Source organism: Eptatretus burgeri, chromosome 13 (assembly GCF_056783735.1).
Source record: "Eptatretus burgeri isolate ZD-2024b chromosome 13, Ebu_testis_v1, whole genome shotgun sequence".
NCBI classification, from domain to species: Eukaryota; Metazoa; Chordata; class Myxini; order Myxiniformes; family Myxinidae; genus Eptatretus; species Eptatretus burgeri.
The window spans coordinates 37,181,805-37,208,297 of NC_140973.1; the positions used below are offsets into that span (position 1 = coordinate 37,181,805).

Consider the following 26,493-nt stretch of genomic DNA (forward strand, 5'->3'; position numbering starts at 1 on the left):
GTCTGGAAACACTTCACTCATTATTGCTTGAACCAAACACACGATTTAGATAAAACTTGACCACAAGCTTCATATCTGAGGCCTGTCAAAAGTTATATTGACCGCATCAAAATCTACGTTCATCAAGTTTGTCTACGGGGTTTTTTTAACCCCCCCCCCCAAAAAAAGGTATTCATGCTCCCTTCTCCAAAACTACACACACAATTTTGATGAAACTTCACCACAACCTTCATCACCCATGATGTACCATAGTACATCGATCACATCAAAATCTGTGATCATTAAGGTTGTTTATGGTGTGGGGTTTGACTGCTCACCCCCCCCCCACAAAAAAATTAATAGGTATTTGCTCTTCTCCAAAACTAAACACATTATTTTAATGTAAGTTGACCACAACCTTCCCATGATGTACCAAAGTGTATCGACCGCATCAAAATCTATGCTCATTAAAGGGGTCTATGGGAGGGGTTTGATCCCCCAAAATAGGTACTTGCTCTCTTCTTCGAAACTACACACACGACTTCACCGAAACTTGACTACAACATTCATCACCCGTGATGTACCAAAGTTTGTTCAGCATCTAATTTTAAAAAATTCAGCGTCTGATGGGGTTTAAGGGGGTTTGATTGACTGTTGCTCCTGATCCAGGTGAGCTTCAGGACAGACGGTCCTATTTTTCTGTGGTGTTTGTCTGCTCTGCACCTCATTCACAAAACTCCCCCCTGCCCCCCCCACTGCCCCCCGCTCAACTCCACCCCTCATCCCCACTCATTCTTTCCGTGTGTTTAACAAGCGTTCTAATCTCCCATCCCACGATCTTTATCTCCGTCTGCCAAAGTTGGGAATATAGAATCATGAAAAGCATCCACCTCACCCACCACCACCCCTTCCAAGCTTCGTATCCCCCCCCCCCTTTTCTGCATCCCTTCTCACATCATCCTCTAAAACCGCCCCACACCCCACACACTCAAACCGTCACCCCAACCCCATGCAGTCAAACCTTCATCTGCACCCCACACACGCAAACCTTCTTCCGCACCCCCCACACACAAACATTCATCCGTACGCCACATACTCAAACCTTTCCTGCACCCCTCACACTCAAACCTTCATCCACACCCCTCACACTCAAACCTTCATCCACACCCCTCACACTCAAACCTTCATCCACACCCCTCACACTCAAACCTTCATCCACACCCCTCACACTCAAACCTTCATCCACACCCCTCACACTCAAACCTTCATCCACACCCCTCACACTCAAACCTTCATCCACGCCTCTCACACTCAAACCTTCATCCACACCCCTCACACTCAAACCTTCATCCACACCCCTCACACTCAAACCTTCATCCACACCCCTCACACTCAAACCTTCATCCACACCTCTCACACTCAAACCTTCATCCACACCCCTCACACTCAAACCTTCATCCACGCCTCTCACACTCAAACCTTCATCCACACCCCACACACGCAAACCTTCTTCCGCACCCCCCACACACAAACATTCATCCGTACCCCACATACTCAAACCTTTCCTGCACCCCTCACACTCAAACCTTCATCCACACCCATCACACTCAATCCTTCATCCACACCCTTCACACTCAAACCTTCATCCACACCCCTCACACTCAAACCTTCATCCACACCCCTCACACTCAAATCTTCATCCACACCCCTCACACTCAAACCTTCATCCACACCCCTCACACTCAAACCTTCATCCACACCCCCAACACTCAAACCTTCATCCACACCCCAACACTCAAACCTTCATCCACACCCCCAACACTCAAACCTTCATCCACACCCCCAACACTCAAACCTTCATCCACACCTCTCACACTCAAACCTTCATCCACACCTCTCACACTCAAACCTTCATCCACACCTCTCACACTCAAACCTTCATCCACACCTCTCACACTCAAACCTTCCACTGCACTCCTCACACTCAATCTCTGGATAATCCCCTTTATCTATTTTCTGATGACTCTTCCCTCTGCCATGACATCTCTCATCCTTCAGACAGGCAAGCTGCAGCCTCTTCCCTCTCTTCAGGCCTTGAAAAAAAAATCACAAGTAGGTCAAACATTTGGAATGTGTCTTTCAATCCTGACAAACCTCACACTCTCACTCTCTCTCCGAAAGGACCGTCAGGCAAACCATCCTACCTCCCTTCTTAACAATCCTCTTGAGGAGGTTCAGTCATTCAAACTCCTGGGTCTCACTCTCAGTCATTATCTTTCCTGGGCAAGCCACATTTCAAAGTTGGCCTCAAAAGCCAGCCACTGACTGGGAAACCTCTGACATACAAAGTCCTTCCTTGGCACACCTGAACTCCGATCCACCTACATGGCCTTCATCCACAGCTTGTTGGAGTACTGCTCTCCCTTCTAACCTGGCTCCCCTGCCTCGCATCTTTCTCAGCTTGACGCTGGGGAAACCAAGACCTTCAAGATCATTGGACTCTCCCACGATGTAGCTAAGTCAATGGGCTTATCACTTCACCATCGCAAAGAGGTCGGTGGTCTCTCTCTGTCTTCTTCCACCTTCTTTCGGGTTTTGCACCCTCTGCTCTTTCCATGCTTCAATTGTCTCCCCCAGGTTTCTGTAGGGATCACACTGTCCACCGTCAACCACCTTCTGGTGAAACTACCTAAATCCAGAATCACTCACCGCTCACCTCCACTCATTTGTTCCTCTTTTTCCCACCTGTGGAACCAACTTCCATATCCTCTTCAATTTCTTTCTTCCCTTCAGGTCTTCAAGACAGCTGTTCACCACCATCTCAGATCGTCCCCAATCCAAAACCATGATCTTTTCTCCCCTTGTTAACCACACCCAAATCCCTCCTCATTCCAATGTTCCAGTTTTCCCAACTTGGAGTTTCCTTCTGTATCCACCTTGTCCACCCCATGTTTTGCGTTCTCTGTTCTTGTCTGATACGTCCTGATCCATTCAGTGCGCTCTTCCATGAGCCTCGACTATACATACACTGACAACAACAAAAATCTGATTTGATATACTGGTGGTGAACCGTTTCATGGCCCAAACCAACTTGCAAAGGACACCAAACTGTTCGGCTCGTGAGAAGGCAACACACATTCATTCCGCACAACACCGGCTCTCTCAGACTTTCTGACCAGAGGCAAAATAGTGGTGGAGCTTCAACAACGTGTCGAAAGACAGCGAAGCAACATCCGGTTTGCGCCATCTCCTTGTTGCCTCATCGAATACCTCCTCATACTGAATCCACCTGGCAGCCTCATGCCAGCCTTCCTGCCCTTTGCCATCCAACGACAGCCGGTTGAGCTGCACGAAGAGCTAAGGCGGGTGGAGGGTTGGGGCGAAGAAGGGTGGAAGTTGAAGAAAATATCAACTAAGTTTTTAAAAGGTGAACAAAGGCATAAATTGAAAGGTGGATGCAAATAATTTTTCAGACAAATAGTTTGTGATCATTTCCTGAAGAAATTCATTGTGAAATGCGACCATCACAAGAGACAAGAGGATATTGAATAAGGTGGTTTCAAATGAGGTGAACAGCACACACGCATGTTTTGTAGTTCATCCAAAAATGTCAGAATGCTCTTTTCGAGACTCCATCATCCAAACAGGATTGCACAGCATTACCTGCACACTTACTTTTGAACAAAGTGTGTGCCATTCCGCGATAGACGCTAAATGGACGTCCCATCTGCCAGAAGTTGTCGGTGGACGTCGAAGATCCCACGGTGTCCTTCACATAGAATAAGCGAGCTATCACCGACACCTTGGCCAAATTCCAAATTCCTGCCCTAACCAGCAGAGGACATTTCTTCAGAGGCACGCCGCACCCTCAGCCAATGTTGTGCTGCATACGAGTACAAACAATGAGAATGATCCCACGGTGTTTTTCACCAAGAGTAGCCGAGTTATTGAGTACCCTCAAAAAAAATTACAAATTCCTCATTCCTGCCACCTTCAGTCAAATGTGAGGCCTGGCCACTTGATTCGTGAAAGGCTGTCCAAAAACCTTCCCTGGCCGACTTCACAAAGAAGGTCAACAGAAGATAAAGCACAAGTAGGAGATATTTTGATGTTGGGTTTTTGGCATTTTGGAATCGTACCACATTGTGTTACATTACCCTTGGGCCTTGTGCCTTACAGGAGATAGGGATGAGGTGTCGGAGGTAACGAGAACATTTGGACAATATTACCCTCTACACAGTTTGATTATCTGCATATAACCTGACCATTGTATTTAATGTTGAGTATTGTCCGTGAAACTGATGAGGACAATTTAAAGCGTCGCAAAATTGATATGTGATGGAAAAACCACTGCAACATCACAGATCACGAAAAACAAATGGTCAAGAGTTTCTAACTTTTCAAAATGAAGATCCATTTCAGGTGAAGTACAGAAGCGGGGTTCAAATTTTACCTGGACCTTCTTGTTTATACACTTTCCGTGATGGCTGACTCCACGAGCCTATTTCAGTCCACTGCTGGACAAAGGCCTCTAGATAGACATGGTCCATTTTTTCTGTCCTCCAGTGAGTTTTTTTTTCAATTGAAACATCTTTGGTCTTTAGTCTCTCAATCTTTGATCTTCCTCTAGGTCTTCCAGGCTCTTCTCTCAATCACCGATTTGTAATTACACTCGTCCCCAGTTGTCCTTTCGTCATGCTGCATTCAATCTTTTCACGGTTCTTCAATTTCTAGTCCATCTTCTTTGTCAGAGACCACGTTTCACTGTGTTGCATCATTGCCGGTTAACTCATCGTTTGTAAACTTGTGTTTTTTCACGTGCAAAGGCAAATTGATTTTCATTACCTTTAATTTTCCAAATTCTGCCTATCCTTCTAATTAATTATTTATCAGCACCAATTATTCCAACCTTCTTGTGGGGAAGGCCAGAGAAAGTTTTTGGTATTTTTCACAAATCAGATAGCAAGGCCCGATATTGACTTGAAGGTGATTTGGGCAGGAATTTGAAAGCATGAACTCACCCACTTTTCGTGAAAGACACCGTGGCATCTTCAACGTACACCAACGATGAGTGCTGTCAGGCAGGTCTTCCGGCAGACAGACAGGTGTGCATGCACGGCGAGGCTCAAACTCGAAATGCAAAGATCTAAACCCTGTTCCCAGTAATCTGGAACTCGTCCTCCCGAAGTGAGAGCGCACACATTGATGCCTCGTCATGAATGCAGAATTTGAAGCCAGACTAGACAACTCAAAAGGTGAGTGCACGTACCTCTACACGACCCTGCCAGCATTAAACGCTTCCCATCCTGCTCTGGTACATCTCCTCCTTCAAAGTGGTCCCATTTTTATGAAACCCCCAAAAGAGATATTTTCTTTCTTCTCAGAAAGTACACACACGATTGTGATGAAACTTGACCACAACCTCCATCACCCGCGATGTACCAAAGTTTGTTCACACCATTTAAAAAAATTGAGGTCTAAGGAGGTTCTGTGGGGGGTTTGCCCCCCCCAAAAGAGGTATTTGCTCTCTTCTCTGAAACCACACACACAATTACGATGAAAATGGACCACAACCTTCATCATCCGTGATGGAACCATGGCCTCCTAATGCCTTGCAAATTCCATTACGAAACAGCATATGAGGTTGGTGAATTTAAAGGTCAAAGGTCATTACGATTCTGGGATCGCAACTTTTGATTTCTTAGCAAAAAGTATTTACCGGATTTAGACGTAACTTGGTAGGAATCATCTCTGCATGGTGCTTTCACAAGTTTGTTCAAACCATCGGCTAACTTACATATTTTGCGGGTCTTCCACACCTTCCAGTGGTTCCCTGGTTCTATCCATCAGGTGAGTCCAATGGCATTGCCCTGATTTATTATGATTATGGTTCCCGGAGGGAGGCATTAAGTGTCATCTTGGTGGACATGGTGTCCCGCTTTTTAAATAATATCCTTCCATTATTTAATCATTCACCCCTACCCTCATAAATTTACAATTATTTAATTTTTAGCTCCTCATGGAGGATCTCTAAGTCTTACTCACGTTGTTGTTCTTCATCTTGTTCTTGTGGACTTTTTTGTTTCACAGCCTCCAGTTTTCATCGAAACTTCCTGAATCTTGGCATATATATATATGTAAAAATTCCCTGCGCAGACAGTAACGATCTCCGATTTTGAAAATTCCTCCTAGTAAAAAAGTTATGACGACAAAATATCTCCGCTAATGGAGATCGCCTAAAAAATTATCTCTGAAACTAGGCAAGCTTTTTGAATTCTGTTTGCGGGAATCGAACAGGGCATTAGCAGAGATGAATTACCGCACATATGATATATCACTATGACGTCATATCAATTTTTATGAAGTTATTCCTATTTTTTGACATTTTTTGTTTCACAACCCAGAGTTTTCATCGGATCTTCGTGAAACTTGCCATGTATATGCGGAAAGCCCGCGCGCAGGCAGTAACCATCTCCGATTTTGGAAATTCTTCCTATAAAAAAAGTTGACGTCATAATATCGCCGCTAATGGAAATCGCCGATACCATTATCTCCGAAACTAGGCAAGCTGTTTGAATTTTGTTTGCGGGAATCAAGCCGGGCATTAGCACAGATAATTTATCGCAAACCTGATACATCACAATGACGTCATATTTGTTTTATGACGTCATCATTAAGAGGACGAGGATCTTAGCTCATTTGAGCTTGTTTCCTTCAATTTGTAAATATTTCATTTTTTCATTTTCAATTGTTTTGTTTTTTTCATCTTCCAATTATTTTTTCAATTATTTAATTTGTTTTTTTTTCGGTTCCGAGAGGGAGATGTCCGTGGTGTTCCGCTTTTTGGGGAAAAAAACCTTTGTTTTCAAGAGGCAGTAATTTCAAGTGCCCCCGATTGGCTAATACGAGCAGAGTACCCGCCCGACGGGTGATCTTGTTCCAAGCATGCAACACGTTATTTTGAAACACCCTTATTCGGGCGGTGTATAGGCAAAAATTACATCTCTGCATAGGCAAAAAATAAATAACCCGGGCTACGTGCATGAAGTAAAAACATACAGACTGCTTATAATTCAAAACACCTCACTGTGCTGGAAAACGTGGGGATAGGAATACTGTACTGTAAATGGTGGAGGCTTGTCATACCCTCCACCACCTGGAGGTGGCGCGACACAATACACATTTTCATAGAGAATTAGCGTCCCCTCCTCACCCCAAAATCACCAGTAAAGATAAAAACAAACAATTCTATGTCTACAATCCTTCCTACAGAATGAAGAATCGACATATTTAATTGTCTCATCACCCACAAAAACTGTCTCCCATACCTCATGTCTACCAATCTCTATTGCTGCACCTCCACCACTGCCTGCACCCACTGCACCACTGCACCTCCACCACTGCCCGCCCCCGTTACATCGTCCCCACTTTCAATATCCTCAGCAACCTCACTCCACAATAGGGTGTTCCACTTTTGCAAAAGTAGTTGCTGGAATGAAGCACTATGTGCCTATCGATTCTACTAGTGAAGTTAGGTGATCGACCAAAGTTTGAAAATTTTCCCGCCTTTTTTGACCGCGGGCCGCCATTTTGAAATTTCAGGAAAAATCCATATTTTTTGGAAATATTGATTTTTGAATATTTTTAAAAATATATTTCTCTGTGTTTAGATGGCCGAATGCACTTCAGTAGGCACCATTATGATAGTAAGTACCCGTAAATATTATTCACAACTTGTCCCAACATTTTGAGAAGGGGTTGCCATTTTGGAATTTCACTGAAAATCCCATATTTTGACAATTATTGCACGGCACATTGTTAGACATTTACAGAATATCAGTCGTAGCGTTTTCATAAAGACATTATTATTGACAAATGAGAGCATGATCAATTAATTATGAGAACAACCAAATATGTTTTAAGCGACATGGTTTTCATATATGACAACATAACAATCTTGCAAACAAGCAACTGCACAGATATCTTACGGAGAAAATAGCGTTTGTTTTGTATCGTCTGGGTAAAGTTTCCTGTGCTCTTCCATACACTGTAGCAATGCTTGACGTTGTTTCTCATCATTGCACATATGAATAAAGTCAGACACTAGCTTAATTCCTCTTTCAGCTAGATCATTTATGACACGTAAAGAATTAGCACTTTCGCAAAATTTCCTGTAACGAGCGAACTTGTCCCACATAGCCACAGGAGCCCTGACCATTGGTCAGTCAAGGTTTATCTGCAAGTACACAACGAAAAAAAAAATTCATTAGATATACACAAAATATACGATTTTCACTGAATTTCCAAAATGGCAACCCCTTCTCAAAATGTCGGGACAAGTTGTGAATAATATTTACGGTTACTTACTATCATAATGGTGCCTACTGAAGTGCATTCAGCCATCTAAACACAGAGAAATATATTTTTTAAAATATTCAAAAATCAATATCATTTCCAAAAATATGGATTTTTCCTGAAATTTCAAAATGGCGGCCCACGGTCAATAAAGGTGGGAACATTTTTCAAACTTTGGTCGATCACCGAACTTCACGAGTGGAATCAATAGGCACATAGTGCTTCATTCCAGCAACTACTTTTGCAAAAGTGGACACCCTACTCCACAACCATAACCAACTATTAATTATCGACAAATTTCTCACATTCTGCTTATTGCTGCAAACTATCGATACATTCCTTCAACCCAGTAATAACCTTCCTCAAGTGGACGGTTTCCTCACACTTCCTACAACAATAAGAACAATTATTTCTCTGAAACTGTTTAACCGATCAATACGAGACTTTGCAGTTATGATCCGCTGCCCTTGCTCCATACATTTGACATAAAATGACATCAGTCACATTGTGTGGCAGCCACATTGGTTTTAAGGGAAATAAAAAAATATATATATATTTCAGAAACCGCTGGAGCAATCGATGTGAAACTTTGTCGTTGTGATTCAGTGCCCTTGCTCCGTGTTGCACAACATGTTTCATATTGATTTGTTAAGTGGTTTTGGAGAAAAAGGTTTTTTAATTTTCGGTTTTCAAACGAACATGACTGCCAAACCACATGACCAATGGCATTGAAAATTGGGACTCTGCCCACGACTTGATGGAGGATCACGTGGGTGAAGTTTCCTTTTGATAAGATAAGGTTCGTTTTTCTATCCAATGTGGCTGCCACACCATGTGACCTATGATGTCATCATTTCCACACTGTATGTAGGTGTATGGCTTGACGATACTTGATAAATTTCCCTTCAATAGGATAAGCGGTTCCAGAGAATACATTATTTAATATTTTTCTTCAATCCAATGTGGCCACCGAACTACGTGACATCAATTATTCTTTATCATCCTAATATTCACAAGATATGGGGAACGTTGTATATGACGTTTCCCCTCAATCTGTCCGGCAGATTTGGAGAAGAAGACTTTTGAAAGTAAATGCAAGATGGCTGCGAGATCATGTGACCTATGATGTCATACTTATCAAACTTTATTCGGCATGCAGAGTCGATCATTTGTGCGCAGTTTCACTTCAATCCGTGAAGCAGTTGTGAAGAAGATTTTTTCCCTTTTTTTTAACAATATGGCTGCCAAACCACAAAAATGGATAACGTCATAATTTTTTGTGTTAAAATATTTCTCCAGATGAACCTCACAAATTTTCATGCTGATTGAATGCAATGTTCGACTTGTCCAATTTTGACCGGAATACCACTTCACCGATGATGTCATAGTCAACACGCTCTTATTCCACATGCAGAGTTTGAAAAACTCCAGGTGCCAAGTTTCAATTTTTTCCCATCTTGCGATTTGGGAGATGCAGCGGTCCAAAGTTTTTTCCGTCTTTCAAACATGGCTGCCACCCCACGTGACCTATGACGTCATAATTAAATAATTCTGCATGATGAGTTGCTTCTATGTTCAAAATTTCGTGTTCATCGGATATACGGTTGCAGAGAAAACAGAAAATTTGTATGTACGTGCAGACGTACTTACGTACGTACATACGGACGGACGGACAACCTGAAAACAATTCCACCGGTGACATCAGCACTGGAGGCATAAAAACAATAAGGTCCATCCGACCACGAAGGCGGAAAGCAGAGATCGACATTTTGTGTTCTGTGTCTTGATATATTTTTCAATTGAATTTCGTTAATTTCCCACTTGAATTCCTCTTTCAAAGAACTCTGTTTAAAGGTAAATATTTTTGTTTGTCGTTTTTATGTATTGTATACGTGTTGACGTACATAAACTGTATTACCATCACGGAAGTGTGTGTGTGTGTGTGTGTGTGTGTGTGTGTGTGTGTGTGTGTGTGTGTGTGTGTGTGTGTGTGTGTGTGTGTGTGTGTGTGTGTGTGTGTGTGTGTGTGTGTCGTTGATTTGTATCTACATATGTGGGTTTCAGAACATGGAATGGAGTCCTCCCAGGGCAGGCTCAAAGTATCCACCTTCATTTCAGTAAGGAGTCACGATTCATGCAATATATGTCCCCCTACGACATGATATTTGAAGCCCAAAAAGGGCCTAACTCTGTAAAAAAAAAAAAAAAAAATTGACGAAACGCCCTGAAACTCGAACTTTTTCTGTAACTTATTATAATAAAGGCATGTACCAAGTTTCAGTAGAATATGTTAAAGGGTATGGGGAAAAAAAGTCTGAAAAACCACAGGTGGGACGGACGGAGAGCAAACCTCGAGTCCCTTCCAGTGAAACCAATAGGGGACTATTCAGCACATGATTCTTGCTTTAATATATGTGCTGAAAAGCAAGATGGCAGCAAATAATAGTACGAACCAGAAAAACTTTATAAACATCAAGCCTGTTGAAATTCACACATTTCCGAAACAATGTGGGGCACGATTGCCTGTGACAGTCATCTGCATTGAATAAGAGTATTCCTTGGGAGAAATGGGTTTTCTTTTTGTATTTTTTGATCAGAAAGACTGAAAATGATGAACTGCCGTGACTACGTATGCACCACCGAAGTAATTCTTGTACGGGACACTTACGTACTAAAATTTCCACTCCGACAAGATGCTTCAGGGAGGAACGAAGATTTGTAATATATCAAATATAAACTTATAAAAGAGTATAAACATAAAATGAAGTCAGATTTCAACCTCCATTGTGATTCGTTCCTCTGCATTAACTGTTGACATAAAACGAACACATGAACTGGTTAGTTACAAGTCATATTGGGCGAATTAAAATACAATGTACATACAACACTATCGTGTCACCAAGTGGCAGGTATTGGTCTGCTGTACCAGGTCAAGTCAGGTCAGGTCAGGTATGGGAGCATATACCCGAGCAGTGCGTCGCTGCGTACACTTTCCGCCAGTACTCCAGGGGCTTCCATCTGGCCATCCCCCAGGCAGATGCCAGGCCCATGTCCATCTCCTTGAGATGCCGATCAACCTGCTGCAACCACGAGGCACATGGTCGGCCCGTTGGCCTCCTCCACTCACGAGACTCCCTCGCTGAGAGAATCTGGTGAGCAGGATCAGCGTCAGGTAAACGAGCCACATGTCCATACAGCCGCAGCTGATGCTCACGGACTATGCAGGTAACAAATCTCATTTGAGTCTCTCTCAGCAATCGCTCGTTGGACCGACCAGCGATAGTCAACGATTCTCCGAAGAGAGCTGGTACCAAAGGAATGAAGTCTCCGTCTCAGATCCCGAGTCAGAGTCCAAGTCTCGCATCCATAGAGCAAGACTGGAAACACCAAGGACCTGAAGACTCAGACTTTCGTCCTCCCGCACAGGTACCGGCAGTGCCACACCCCATGATCCAGTGAATCCATGACTCCCCAGGCCCGACCCAGATGTCTATTGACCTCTGACTCACAGCCAGCAGAGACATGAATTTCACTGCCAAGGTAAGTGAATCTCTCCACGATCTCAACATGCTCACCCGCTATACCGACTGATCGAAACGTACCTGTGCACCGAGCAGGTGAACCCGAACAGCTCGAGTGTCTACGGATCTGCTGCACGATGTGTTTGGCGACAGAATCATTTCAAAGAATCTTTGACCTAAAAGATCTCCTCATCTTTCACCTCTTAATTATTATTTTGTTTGTGGGAAGCATTAAAAGGTGAAGGGTACAAAAATAATCCCTGCACTCTCACGGAACTCATGGAGGCCATTATCAATGTCAACCACAATATCTGTCAACTTGAACTGGCCTATGTTTCTTTGGAACAAAATAAGATGAGTGGATACATGTCTGCAAGTTCGTGAAAGACCATTTCCACCTTCTACTGGAAGCAGAGCAAGCTAAATAAACTGTATTGCAGGTGCACAGGTACTTTTTGATCACCCTGTAAGTTTATGACATTAGAGCAATGATTTTTCTTCCGTTACTACATTAACAGGGTCTTTTTGGACTGCAAGCCTACATTTTGAAGTGTTATTACCTCTGCCACCAAAGGTGGACAGAGATTATGTTTTCATCCCATCCGTCTGTCTGTGAATTATGATACCTTGAAAAAGTTGTGGATGGATTTGGATGAAACTTGGTAGACAAGTTGGGTGTGTGACAAGGACAAATTGATTCAATTTCGATGAAGATCCGAATCCGAGAATTTTTTTCAAAGTGATTCTTCACCATTGAGAGATCGGGCCAAAAACAATGTTGAGCACAATCTCAAAAAGTTGTGGACGAGTTGGTTCGGTGATAAGAAAAAGCCAATTCGATTTTTGGTTCATGTCTGAATTCAGATCTCACCTATCAGTGGGGTAGAAAATGTGAACTGTTCAGCCTGAGGGAGGTACAGTATGTGCTCTACCGAGTGGTGTTGTAGTTTCTATATTTATTTAACAATGTATTTCATGTTTTATTCGTTTGTTAAACCTATATGTGGCGGTAATAAATATATAATGATGTTTTAAGATCTCACCTCAGCATCTCAAGGAGATGGTGAAGGGCCAGGCATCTGCCTGGGGGATAGCCAGACAGAGCCCCTGGAGTACCGGTGGAGAGTGGACGCAGCGATGCGCTGCTCCGGCACATGCTCCCATACATGACCTGACCTTGCTGCACAAAGTTACAAGCAAATCCTTTCTGGGGTCCAAATACACAGGTTGTTTTGGTTCTTTTTTTTGTATATATATATATATATATATATATATATATATATATATATATATATATATATATATATATATATATATATATATATATATATATATATATATATATATATATATATATATATATATATATATATATATATATATATATATATATATATATATATATATATATATAATTACTTCACATGGTATTTGTACCGAGCAAGTCCTCCAAATTTTATTTCTGCTTACATTTGTTTACTCATTGATGTGAAACTTTAGCAGAATGAATGAGATTTAGCGCTTCTGAGTCAAGGTCATAAAAGACTCCATTTAGTCTGTAAATTTTATTATTTTTTATATTTGTTTAGCTCACCTTTACTTTAATCAGGTGAGCTTATGCGATCAAGCAGTGTCCGTAAGTCAGTCAGTGACTCAGTCAGCCAGTCTGCAAACACTTATTATCACTTGAACCAAACACATGATTGTAATGAAACTTGGCCACAAGCTTCATATCTGATGCCTAAAGGTCGATTGACCGCATCAAAATCTGCGCTCATCAAGGGGGTCTATGGGTAGGGGTGGGGGGGGGGGGGGTTGAACCCCCAAAAAGGTATTCCCTCTCTTCTCCAAAAACTACACAAATGATGTCAATGAAACTTGACCACAACCTTCGTCACTCATGATGTATGAAAGTTTGTTCACGGCATTAATAATAAAAGAATTTAAAAAAAAATCAGGGTCAGGGTGGTGTGGGGGGGTTTGAGTGACTGTTGCTCCTGCTCTCGATGAGCTTCAGGACGCACGGTCAATCTTTTTCAAATGATTGTTGACTTTATCAATAAAACACCAGGTTTAGTCATTGATGCGAAACTTTGGCGATTAGTGAAATTGAATGGTTTTGAGTTGGGGACCAAAAAGACTCCAGTTGTTAAGATTATGTCGTAAAATATGTCAGTAGGATTAGGGTTAATTACTGTTGGGTCGAACTCAGACAAGTTATGGGTGGCAGTGAAACCACCGATAAATTGCTCACCAATGGTTCCCTCACCTTACTGCAGACGCTATCCATCCAAAGCAGGACACCGCAGGTCAGGACAGCGAAGGCACGGCAAGGTAAGCCAAACAGGTCACTTTTATACAATCTCTCCATGGTTTTATACGGCACGTTGCATTACGCCAAAGACACAAGCACACCTTTGTGCTCACACAAATGTATCGAGAAACAAGATATGCCAGCAGGATGTGAGCAAACAAATGCAGTCATGCATGGCCACTGGCAATGCACAAAGGTCTTCATTGTCCCATATGTGGCACTGCAAATACTATTAGACTTCATTGCAATTCCCAAAAGGTCAATGAAATTCTTCAAAAAAGGTTCCTGCTTGTGGTGGTTTCTAATCTGGGTTCGATTCCTGGATGGCTGTAATTCAGCAACAAACAGCACAGAGCCTTGCTGGAGTAGAGTACAGTATATAAATTACAGTAGATTGGACAATCTCTCACTGAAGGGCATCACAGTCACAACAGCTTTTTGTATTTATTAAGGAACACACAAAACGAATGTCAAAACAAATTCCCACATCCGTATACATTATGAAAAATAGATCAATGGTTCGTATAAAATAAACATTAACCAAATTATTGCTGATAATTAATCCTCCCTCTTTCCAAAACATACCGGGTGTAGTGGCGTGCGTCTGTAATCCGGCTACTCGGAGGCTTGGGTTGTAGGATCGCTCGAGGACGGGTGCTCTGCGCTGGGCTGTGCAATGAGAGGGTGTAGGGCAGCCCGGAATCCTGGCGAAACCCCATCCTTATTCCCTGTGTCGTAAGAGGCGACCAGGGTTGCGTCAGGAAGGGCATCCGGCGTAAAACCTGTGCCAAATCACTATGCGGATCATAACGGATGATCCGCTGTGGCGACCCCTAACGGGAGCAGCCGAAAGACGAACAACAACTTTCCAAAACCTGTTGTCGGGATTCTGTTTGTGGGGCATGATCGTCTGTCACAGTCATCCACATTAAATAAAAGTATACACTGGGAGAAACTGGCTTTCTTTTTGTTTTTTGATCAGCAAGACTGAAAATGATGAACTGCAGTGATCACTATTCTGATGTAGAAACACATGTTTTTCATCAAATAGTGTGTATTTTAGCTTGTACGAAGCTAAACAACACATTTTACACAAGAAACCTTATTCATGCAAAAAAATTTAAAAAAAAATGGTGTGGTGGTCCAAAACAAATATGGCCATCATTGGATCGCAGGCAGCAGGGGAGGTTTATCCTTGGCGATCAATTTGTGATGGCAGAAACCTAGATATGTGAACCTGCAGGATGCTCAGCGCATAGACAAACCTTTTAACAATACAGACACACACATAGACAGATATAGGGTGAAGAGGCTTCACAATTATAAAACACAGGGTGTCTCTAACCTGAACATAGTATACGAGGGCGTGCTGAAAAATAATTCTTCCTCTTCTTTGTCTCCAAAACAGTGAAAGGTATTTGAATGAAACAAGTGCAGTCTGCACATTAGTTGTGCCCGTCACTGGATGCAAACTTTCAGGATTCTGGCACCAGATGTCTCAGTTCGTTATAAATGGCAGAAGGTAACATGATGGTGTCAGAGCTGTGAAGATGACCTACTGGGTATGAGAGGACTGGAGATAACAGTTTGGTGCATCGTTACGATATTGAGCATAAGACATTGTCAATGAAGTACCGCCACAAGGGATCACCAGCCCCGACTTGGCTCCATCAGATTTTCATCTCTTCCCGAAACTTAAAGAACACCTTCATGGAGAACATTTTTTTTTTCCAACGATAAAGTCAAAGCTGCTGGTTAAGTCAGCAAGACGCACAGTTCTATGCCAGCATCAGAAAACTACTTGATCATTGGCACAAATATGTGGACCGCAGTGGTGATCATGTTGAGAAATAAATATGCACCATGTTGGAGTATTGATGTTAGTATCTGTCTTTGGTTTATTCGAATATCTTTACCAGTTTTGGAGAAAAATAAATGGAGGCATTACCTTACACCCTAGTAAAATCAATGTTAAAAAAAGTAATAACAACTAGAACTGCCACTTTATAACTGCTGGCAGTGATGACCGGGTACCCAGTCCGTCCGCCTTTGACACAACTGATACAACATGAGACTTAAATCATAGCCGCAAAGTTTCGCATTTATCGGATAAGCGGTGCCAGAGAAAACATTATTTAATGGTGATATAAACACAGGCCTGCTTCGAGACGGCGCGGAACAGACGAGTTACGAACCGGGCAGAACAAAGCGTTCAATTTCCTTATTACTGGCGAACAGATTCAAATAATTAAATAATTCTGGCTGCCAAACCGCGTGACCGATCAGGTTGAAATTTTAAACTTTTGTTTCACATGTCGCCTAAATTATAAATCTGAAGTTTCGCATATATAGAAGCAGCGGTTCCAGAGTAAACATTAATTAATATTTATCCTTCAATCCAAGATGGCGGCCAAACCATGTGACTTGTGATGTCATAATTTTCACCACATGTGCAAACACGATCGGAGACGATAAGTGCAAATTTTCGCTTCGCTTGGTTAAGCAGTTCCAGAGAAAACATTATTTAATATTTTTCTTAAAACCAACATGGCTGCCAAACCATGGGCCCAATCCCGTTGAAATTTCAAACCCTCATTCCGCATGACTGTTCCACCATAAAGGTGATGTTTCACATTGATTAATGCAGTTGTTCCAGAGTAAACATTAATTAATATTTTTCCTTCAATCCACTATGGCTGCCAAACGATGCGTCGTACCTCAAAAGGGGGTGAGAACTTTTTATTCGTCATGGAGAGGCGGTCATAGTGGTGGAGTTTCACCTGGATCTGTTCAGTCATTTCAGAGAAAAAGACGTTTTAAGATATTATTTTTCAATCCAAGATGGCTGACGAACCATGTGACCTATGACATCACAAGTTTATATTCTGCTTCCAACTGGGTATTGGAACAGGTGTGTGAAGTTTCGTGTTAATCGGTAAAGGTGCGTTTTTCTATCCAAGATGGCCGCCAAACCATGTGACGTGTGACATCATAATTTTTACCACTCGTGCACACACGATGGTAGATGATAATTGCAAACTTTCGATTCGTTAGGTTAAGCGGTTCCAGAGAAAACATTATTTAATATTTTTCTTAAATTCAAGACGGCGGCCAAACCGTGTGACTTTTCAATTCGAAATTAACAAACTTATATCGCCTATGTGTCTATATGTGTGGGGAATATATGTGTGAAGTTTTGTCTTCATCTGTCTTGCCCTTCTGGAGAAGAAGATTTTTAAAATTTATTCATTTTCAATCCAAGATGGCTGCCGAACCTTGTGACCTAGGATATCATAAATTTAAATTCTGCTTTGCATCGTCGACCCGAACAAGTGTGTGAAGTTTCGTGTAAATCGGATAAAGTCTATTTTTCTATCCAAGATGGCCGCCAAACCATGTGACTTCTGAGGTAAAAAATTTTTTACCATGTATGCAGACTTGAGAGAGGAAGGCACTTGCAAATTTTCGCTTTGATGGCTTATGAAATACCAGAGAAAACATTATTTAATATTTTTCTTAAATCCAACATGGCGACCAAACCATGTGACCTATCACTTTGAAATTAACAAACTTGCATCGCATACATGTCACGAATATAGTTCTGAAATCTCGCCTTCATTGGACCAGCGCTTCTGGAGAAGATGTTTGAAGGTTTTAAGGTTTTTTCAAGATGGCCGCCAAACCATGTGACATAACAACAAATTAACAAACTTGAAAGAGGACCTCAGGGGGAATGTGCCTATAAAGTTTCGCCTCAATCTGCACAGCCGTTCTGGAGAAGAAGATTTTTTTTAAAAAACACTAAAAAACAAGATGGCGGCCGAATTACGTCACCGATGACGTCAAAATATTTTTTTTTCTACGATGAATTTTTGTGTAGATGATGCTCAAGAAATTTCAAATTTTTGCCATGTGGCGTTCTACTTGAAGAATTTTTACTGGGATACCTCTTCACTGATGACGTCACGAAAAATCACACGTATTCCCGAGAGGGAGCTTGTTCAAATGTATCAAGCGAAATTTTTTTACCCTAGAAGGTTTCCGAGATACAGAGGTCCAAAGTTTATCTGTTTTTTCAAGATGGCGCCCGTATCACGTGACCTATGACGTCACAATTATCAATTATGTATGCTATCAAAAAAGATACATATTTGGTGAAAATTTTGTGTAGATTGGTCTTACCATTTCTGGGAAAATGGCATTTAAAGCGAAAAAAATTGGAAATTTTGCAAATTTACGGCAGAAGAAAAATAATAATAAACAGAAGAAAAACAATAGGCTATCCAGTCCATTTGACTGGATACCCTAATAACTTGTGGTTCAATTAGACATTAAAAATGTGAGGATTAAATTAGGCAACTGCCAAACCATTCAGGGCCAGTTGGGGGTGTCAGTCTGGCCTGTAATTCTTGCAGCATACCTGAAACCACGAACAGTGCAGGCAAACACACTCAGGAGGTCTTTCTGTCTTCTACCGTCTCCTCTCCAGCCTTGCCCCCCCCTTGCTCTCTCTGCGATTTGTCCCCACCACATAGGGTGCTCAAGGTCCACTAACAACCCCCTTCTGGTAAAACTACCAAAATCACGAATCGCTGCTCACCTTCACCCTTTCATTCCTCTTATTTCCCGCCTTTGGAATAAACTCCCTCACTCTATCCATTCCAATTCTTCCCTCCAGGCCTTCAAATCAGCTGTTCACCACCACCTCATCATCCCCCATCCAAATCCTCGATCTTTTCTACCCCCGATAATCCAACCAAGCCCACCTCCTTCAAATTCCCTGCTTTCCTTCCTGAAAGTCCCTGTAATGTCCATCTTCTATTCCCCGTCCCATCCCTCTCCCTTCCACAGATCTCCTAATGTCTCTGTTCCCCACTGTTTTGTCCTTCCCACTCCCTCCCCTCCTGTCTCATGCCCCCTTGATGTGCGTTGTATGTTAGCTCTTGCACGAGCCTCGACAAGGTATACAAAAAAAAAAGAAAAAAAAAGGAGTGGGCATGGATAACTGACATAATCACCATCAGAGGTTAAAAAATAAAAGAAACTTTTGGTAAAATTCGATTTAAAAATGTTATGGTGAATTTAGACAACTTTGTCAAGCTGTGCCTCAGCTCACAATATTAAAGGAGGCCACATGGATGCTATACTGAAGCTGGCCTGTGTGGGTGGACACTCAACTCTTTTGGGATGGTTGATGTTAATCATCACCACGATTCAAGCATCGAATGGAGACCAACAGGATGGGGTAGCGGTTGCACACGTTTAATGTGCCATTTGGCCTCGATTCTCAACGAGACTCAAAGCAGTCGGATTCATCCTTTGCAGGCAGCACGTTTCATTACAATGTGTGCAGTCTTGCCGAGGTACTACATCTTTAACTTGTGTCATGTCTTCTAGCATGAAAGGTGGACATTCTCCATGTCCCTTCTTCTCGATCCCCTGTGGTGTCTTTTTATTTGTGAAAAGTAGGCAAGTTAATTGCCAACACCGTGGCAAAATTCCAAATTGTTGCCACGTTCTGTTGAACATTACAAGGGGTTTGTGAAAGACCTGGGCCAAGTCGTCGTTGCACTGCATCATGTTGTCATATTCAGAGGGTAAATTCAGCCAGTTGTCCTGTCTTTTAATATTAAGATGTTGCAGATTTCGCTTTTATTTACAAGAAAACCAAGACGGTGGCATCCTAACCAGGGTTAATTCTCAACCAAAAAAATGCTCATTGAGGATTGTTGAATAAAAAGGATAAAAACAGAGACAGGATTGTTGAATTAAGCAAATGTTTAATTATGTACTTGTGCAAATTACATGCTATATCTAGCCATTAGCTTTGAGAAATGTTAGTACAAAATAATATGGCCAAGGAACGGTTCACATCCAAGATAAAATTGAAAATATAAGGCCCACAACTCGATGGAGAGCAATGCAATAAAAAAAAAAGGCAGTTGTATCTTTTACTTTTTTTTTTTCAACAAAATGGCAAAAATTTTCATCAACAAAAGTGCATCAAGAGATGAAAAAAGGGTCAATGATAAACTGCATATCAACAGTACCTTGGTCAAAACATTTTAAATAACCACCTTGGTCCAAGGAAGGCCAACAAACAGAACCTCATTGTGCCAGGTGCTCAGACTTAAGGGTCAATGAGGCACCAAGAGGATGGCTAACCTGAGCCAAAACAATGTAAGATAATGTTATCATGGAAGCAATTTACAATGGTAAATCAGGCTTCTGGAATACGAAGTAAATATGTCATAACTCTAAAAATATACAGGTGCACAAATTACTTTAGGAGTGGAGACTCAAAATAATTGCCAGCCTTCCGTTGAGCTTGGCCAAGGTGCGGCTTGCTGCGGCTACCAAACCTGCACGTAGAACAAAAACACAGTTACATGCAAATACTGATATGGATGATTCTGCACACCGTCACATGACTTACAGTATGGTACACTATAAACTTCATCAGAAACAAGCAAACTACAGAACATCCTATGAGGTCCTGACACATTTTAAAACAGGTAATAGGTCAGAAATAAATTCCCTCCTGTTTATGGAGTAGAGACATCGCACGATGTAAACGTAGCTAAATAAAGTGATCTGGAATTGATTAGATGCTTCTCTGATAAATGGAGCATGCCCTTCAATCACAGAAAATGTTACTGTCTCCCCATAACTCCAGAAGGATCGTCAAATGAACCCACCCATCTATTTCCATGGTCAACTACTGGAGGAGGTTCAGTCTCTTGAATATCTTTGCCTCACAATCAACCATGACCTCTCACATAGTAAAGCTGACCCCCAAAGCCAAACACAGATTGAGCATTCTCCAATCAAAGTCTTTCCTTATAAAACTAGAGCTACTCACAATCTACAAGTCTTTTGCCTATGCCTCAATGGAATGAGTACTGTTCTCCCTTATAGGCTGCTGCCCCAGCATCACATCTCTTCCCTGGATTCTGTGGAATATAAAGCTTTCAACATTTTTGGAATCTCCTCAAATGAGACTGAAACACAAGGTCTGTTGCCTTCACATTGCCGGCAGGTCAGTGGTCTCTGTTTTCTAGGATCTATTCTCCAACAGTGCTCACTCTGCTCTCGGTCCTCTGACCCTCTCTAGCAAATCCAGGATGCACCTGTCCTTCCAGTAACAGTCTTCTGGTTAAACTTCCAAAACTTCTCGGTCGACTGCACACCTGAACTCCTTTGTTCCTCATTTCTTCAGTCTCTGGAACAGCCTTTCAGAAGTAGCTCTTTCTCATCCTTCCCTCCAGGGTTTCAAGCAGGTAGTGCCTAGTCACCTCACATCATCCCCCATCCTTATCCATGACCTTTATTAGCTATATTAACCCTTCCTAACACAACTCTCTTATTTGCTGCTTTCAGTGTTTTTTTTTTTCTCCATCTGTCTCTGCCTGTCTCTGTCTCTCTCCAAATTGTTTCCCTGCAACCCTACTCAGTTCAACCTTGCTCTTTCACAAAGGAAAAAAAAAGGAAAGAATGAAGGAAAATGATGTTTAGCAGAAGAAAAATAAAAAGATTAAAAAGGTAAGATAGCTAAAAAGGAAATATGTGATTCGGAGAAGAGGATGAACAGGAAAGTACAAATAAACAGGCAAGGGAACAAGGCCCACTTAGTACTACAAGACAGTTCCTTGGTGCATATTCAGTCAGTTATTAGATAGTCCAAGCGCTTGTCCTCCTAACCCTATTTTTCCAACTGAAGGGTCTGTTTGGGTGATCAAGCTGCCAAGTTTTTTTTTTTTCCCTACTACTACCAGATTATCCATGCACACAATTACAGATTATTTAAGAAAATGAAACAAAGGTAGAGGAAAGTCTGGACAATAGGCAACTGACTGGTGGATAACAGCTAAGCTTGGAGAAAGAAATTTTGAGGAGACACTGTATCTAGGAGCCAAGATCACGAAAATGTCATAGGAGACCTCAAAAAAAAAAAAAGAAATAATAATAAATCAACACACTCTCGGCTTATAGAAGACATGAACAAAAGATGAGGATTTTTCAGAAAGTGGAAGAGAACGAGCTGCCAGGATTGACAATCAAAATGGTGTGGAATAATAAAAGTTCACCGAGAGACTGTTGTATTAAGAGAAGACTACGAAGGTTGTGAGAAAATTAGCAGAATAGACAACGTGGGGCTCATTCCACATATGCTTTCCATGTCCTCCGGTCTCATTATGAAGGGAGGTTGAGCAGATGGTCAACATTTGAGGATGGGTTAACAAGCCGATAGGCACATAAACCACATCAGAAGCTTGCTTGTTTTATGAGCTTGTGACTGCGACAGGTGCAGGGAAGTAGACAATGAACAGAGTTGAGAATGACAGACCAGACAGGAAGCCACAAAAGATGGAAAGATCACCAACCTGTCTGTACCATGACAGGAGTAAACTTTTGTACTTCAGCCTCCTGCCAAAGGTTTAAATTAAATACATTCGGGAATTCATGGCAGGACACAGAAGCTCTGGCGCATGCTCTAGAGTCCTACTCTATTTGGCAGTGGGTAAAACACTTTGTCCACCTATAGCTGAGTAGTATGAAGAAAAAATAAAAAATAAGGGCAATACCCCTGGGGGCTGACCTTGTAGCTGCTGGATAAGATAATGAGGGAACCAGACATAGATGACCCACAAAATATGTAACATAGAAGAAGAGAAATACGTTTTTTTTTTGGGGGGGGGGGTGGCTGCTGATTTTGTTTTCAATGCCATGAACAAACTTTGGTACACCATGGGTGACAAAGGTTGTGGTCAAGTTTCATCAAAATTGTGTGTGTAGTTTCTGAGAAGAGAGCAAATACCTCTTTTGGGGGGCAAAACCCCCCAGAACCTCCCAAGACCTCAAATTTTTTAATGGTGTGAACAAACTTTGATACATCACAGGTGATGAAGGTTGTGGTCAAGTTTCATCGCAGTCATGCGTGTAGTTTCTGAGAAGAAAGAAAATGCCTCTTTTGGGGGGCAACCTCCCCCCCTGAGCCTGATTTTTTTTTTAATGCCATTAACAAACTTTGGCATATACGGGGTGATGAAGGTTGTGGTCAAGTTTCATCAAAATTATGTGTGTAGTTTTAGAGAAGTTGTAAGTGTTTACGGATGGACGGACGGACGGACTGATGTGCCATCCCATAAGCCCCCTGGAACCAAGTTCCAGGTGAGCTTAAAATAAATAAATAAAAGTAAAAACTTGTTCCAATCGAGATCAGAAATATGGTTCCCTCAAAAATTGCCATAGATGATGGTTGGCAATGTGCAAGAGCTCCAGTGGCTTAATTTGACCAGAGAAATAAAACTTGAGGATCTGCCAGCCAATTTTATTGTAAGGTAGTACACAACTTACTGAATATTGGTGGATAATCAATGATGGATATTTTGTTTGAAGTCAGTCGACAGGCTGCAGATGCACACTATAGCACCATGGAACTGCAGCATAAAATCACGTCGTCATCAGTAATATTGGACTTCATCCAATGATTCTGCCCTGAAAATCATTCATCAAAGGAGGTGCAACACACCCTCTTCATACCTGATAGACACTTTGTGAGCAGTGAGATTTCAGATACATATGGTTTGTTCAAAGACCATCTTGACCTGTTACTCGAAACTGAAATCTTCCAAAGTTTGCTGAAGCAGCAATGGTAGGACAGACTTGGTGCTCAGATCAAATTCTCATTTGGAATTGGAGAAATAGCTTGATGCAAAAATTAATCATGTACTATTGCATAACATTAGAGCAGATGATTATGTTGTTTATTATTTTTTTTTTAAAGAGTACAACCAGGATACTCTTAGCCAGGGAAACCACATTACAATTACAAAAGCCTGTGTGTTCATCCCTCAGTCCTAGAGAGAAATAGATTCTCCTATTATTCGTTGATGGATATCAAAGATTATGTAACATGATGGTGGCAGCATCTGACAAAACCACCACCAAAAAAAACCCCAAAAACAAGTGCATTATGTGGAGTACACAACAAAATTGATTAAGAGAATATGGTTGAGGGAAAGAAACACAGTACTAACTAGAAGGGCACACACCTCTGCCACGCAATGCCTGATCCAGTAGAACATATCAGGAGCAATATATCGTTTTTAGCCCAATCTCAATGGTGAAGAACCATTTTAAAAATTAAATAATTCTCACATCTGGATTGAGATTCAGATCTTCACCAAGAGTTGAATCAATTCTTCCTTGTCACACACCCGTATCTACCAAGTTTCGTCCGACTCCGTCCCCAACTTTTTGAGATATCGTGCTGTATATCGGTTTTGGCCCCATCTGTCAATGGTGAAGAATCACTTTAAAAAAAAAAATGATAGTTGCCGGATCTTCACCAAAATCTAATCAATCGTTCCTCGTCACACACCCAACCTGCCCACCAAATTTCATCCGAATCCGTCCACAACTCTCTGAGATATCCTGCACACAAACAAACAGACAACAGGGGTGAAAACATAACCTCCTTCCACATTCGGTGGCGGAGGTAATTAACATGGACAAAAGGTGAGGAGGGCACTCACTTGGGAGTGGTGCGTCCAAGAGTTGAGCGAACCATTTTGGAGAGAGAGCTCGTAGATGAGGTCTTCGCGGCTGGAGTAAATGTTTCTGGTGTTGACAGTGGGCCCAACATGCTGCTCCCTGTCAATGTAATCAGAAACATTTGTGAGACTTCAAAGCAAATCCACTCATTCAGTGCAGCACATGGCTGCTGGTTTGCACAATGCAAATTTGGCCAATTCATCTGAAGTAGCATCCTGTCTGCTTCATTAAATCGGTGGATGTAAAAGATCCCACGGTGTCTTTCGTGAAGAACAATAAGAATAAATTACAAATTCTTGTCATCCTTCAACTGAATATCAGGTCTGGCTAGCTGGTTGTTGAAAGATTTGGGCCAAACGTACACGTTCTTTGAGCCGTTGAAACGAGTAGGAGAGGGTTACATTTCCAAAACTTTTCACTTCTATTATTTTTACCTTAAATACATTACATGCAAGTGAAGAGGGAAAGGATAAGGATGGAATGCCAAATGGTCATGTGTCCTCCCTCATTGACCGTGCCAAATTCAGTAACATAATACATGTTTCACACAATTCGTGGCACCAAAGTAGGGGTTGATAAGAGTGAACAGCTCCATTCATTTTATGAACTCTACAGACCGAATGATCACTACCGGTACCAGCTGCAGCGCCATGGTTTCCGCACAAGCAGACGGTATGCTGAATCAAAAAACACATTGTCGTAATTATATTCTTTAATAATAACGTCAAAAGAGAGAATTATTACTTTTTACAAGCGTGCACACTTTAACATAGCTGCAAGGAAACACTGATGATTGTGGCCACCTGAAGCACCGCCGGCCACGAACACGTGCGGACTTGCACATCTTAGTGCCACCTTTGCAAATGTAGACACATCTCAGTGCTCAGTTCACATAGAATGCTGCTTATTTTAATTAAATGAGCATTCACTTCCAGCTCTAATATGGTTATCCTTTAATGTATTTACAGTGCCGATAGAAAGTTTACATCCCCTTTCAAATTTTTCACCTTTTGTTGCCTTATAGCCTGGAATTAAATCAGACTTTTCCCACCTTTATTTACCCATCATAACCCACAACTTCCAAGTGAAAAACAAATGCTACAAATTTCAGAAAATTAATTAAAAATACAAATCCAGATTATCTTGGTTGGATGTGTTCACCCCCTGAAACAATGCTTGGTGGAAGCACCTTTGACAGCAATTGCAGCTGTGAGTCTGTTGGGATAGGTCTCTACCAACTTTGCACACTGTGATGGGGCAATATTTGCCCATTCTTCTGTATAAAACTGTTCAAGCTCAGTGAAGTTGCGTGGAGAGCGTCGATGGATAGCAATCTTCAAGTCATGCCACAGATTTTCGATTGGATTTAGGTTGGGGCTCTGACTGGGACATTTATCTTTTTGTTCCTTAGCCACTCCAGTGTAGCTTTGGCTGTGTGCTTCGTGTCGTCATGCGGAAAGGTTAACTTCCATCCCAATTTCAGCTTTCTTGCAGAGGGCAGCAGGTTTACCTCTTGGATATTTCTATATTTTGCCCCATCCATTTTCCCTTCTATCCTGACGAGTGCCCCAGTCCCTGCTGATGAGAAACATCCCCATAACATGATGCTGCCATCACCATCCTTCACAGTCGGGATGGTGTTCTTTGGGTGATGTGCTTTGTTGGGTTTGCACCAAAAAGTTCCACCTTGGTTTCGTCAGACCACCAAACTTTTTGCCGCATGGCTTCAGTCTCCGGAGTGTTTTTTTTTTTTTTTGCATACCTCAA

General features: G+C 41.8%; 2 protein-coding genes across 10 annotated transcripts in view; both read right to left on the reverse strand.

The window, feature by feature from the left end:
- The window catches only part of LOC147014243 (anion exchange protein 2-like), a 120,526-nt gene extending 106,293 nt beyond the window's left edge, over positions 1 to 14,233 (reverse strand). For all 6 annotated transcript variants that reach the window (XM_085852014.1, XM_085852012.1, XM_085852011.1 and 3 more), the window contains exons 1-2: positions 14,125 to 14,233; positions 3,156 to 3,336 (exon numbers count right to left, since the gene is read on the reverse strand). In XM_085852014.1, coding sequence (XP_085708140.1) covers positions 3,156 to 3,336; positions 14,125 to 14,226 — 283 coding nt within the window. In that variant the 5' untranslated portion in view covers positions 14,227 to 14,233. The remainder of the gene's footprint in view (positions 1 to 3,155; positions 3,337 to 14,124) is intronic.
- A 5,696-nt stretch (positions 14,234 to 19,929) lies between these two features.
- RACGAP1 (Rac GTPase activating protein 1) overlaps positions 19,930 to 26,493 on the reverse strand; it is a 34,761-nt gene continuing 28,197 nt past the window's right edge. For all 4 annotated transcript variants that reach the window (XM_085852024.1, XM_085852022.1, XM_085852026.1 and 1 more), the window contains exons 16-17: positions 24,708 to 24,825; positions 19,930 to 20,531 (exon numbers count right to left, since the gene is read on the reverse strand). In XM_085852024.1, coding sequence (XP_085708150.1) covers positions 20,450 to 20,531; positions 24,708 to 24,825 — 200 coding nt within the window. In that variant the 3' untranslated portion in view covers positions 19,930 to 20,449. The remainder of the gene's footprint in view (positions 20,532 to 24,707; positions 24,826 to 26,493) is intronic.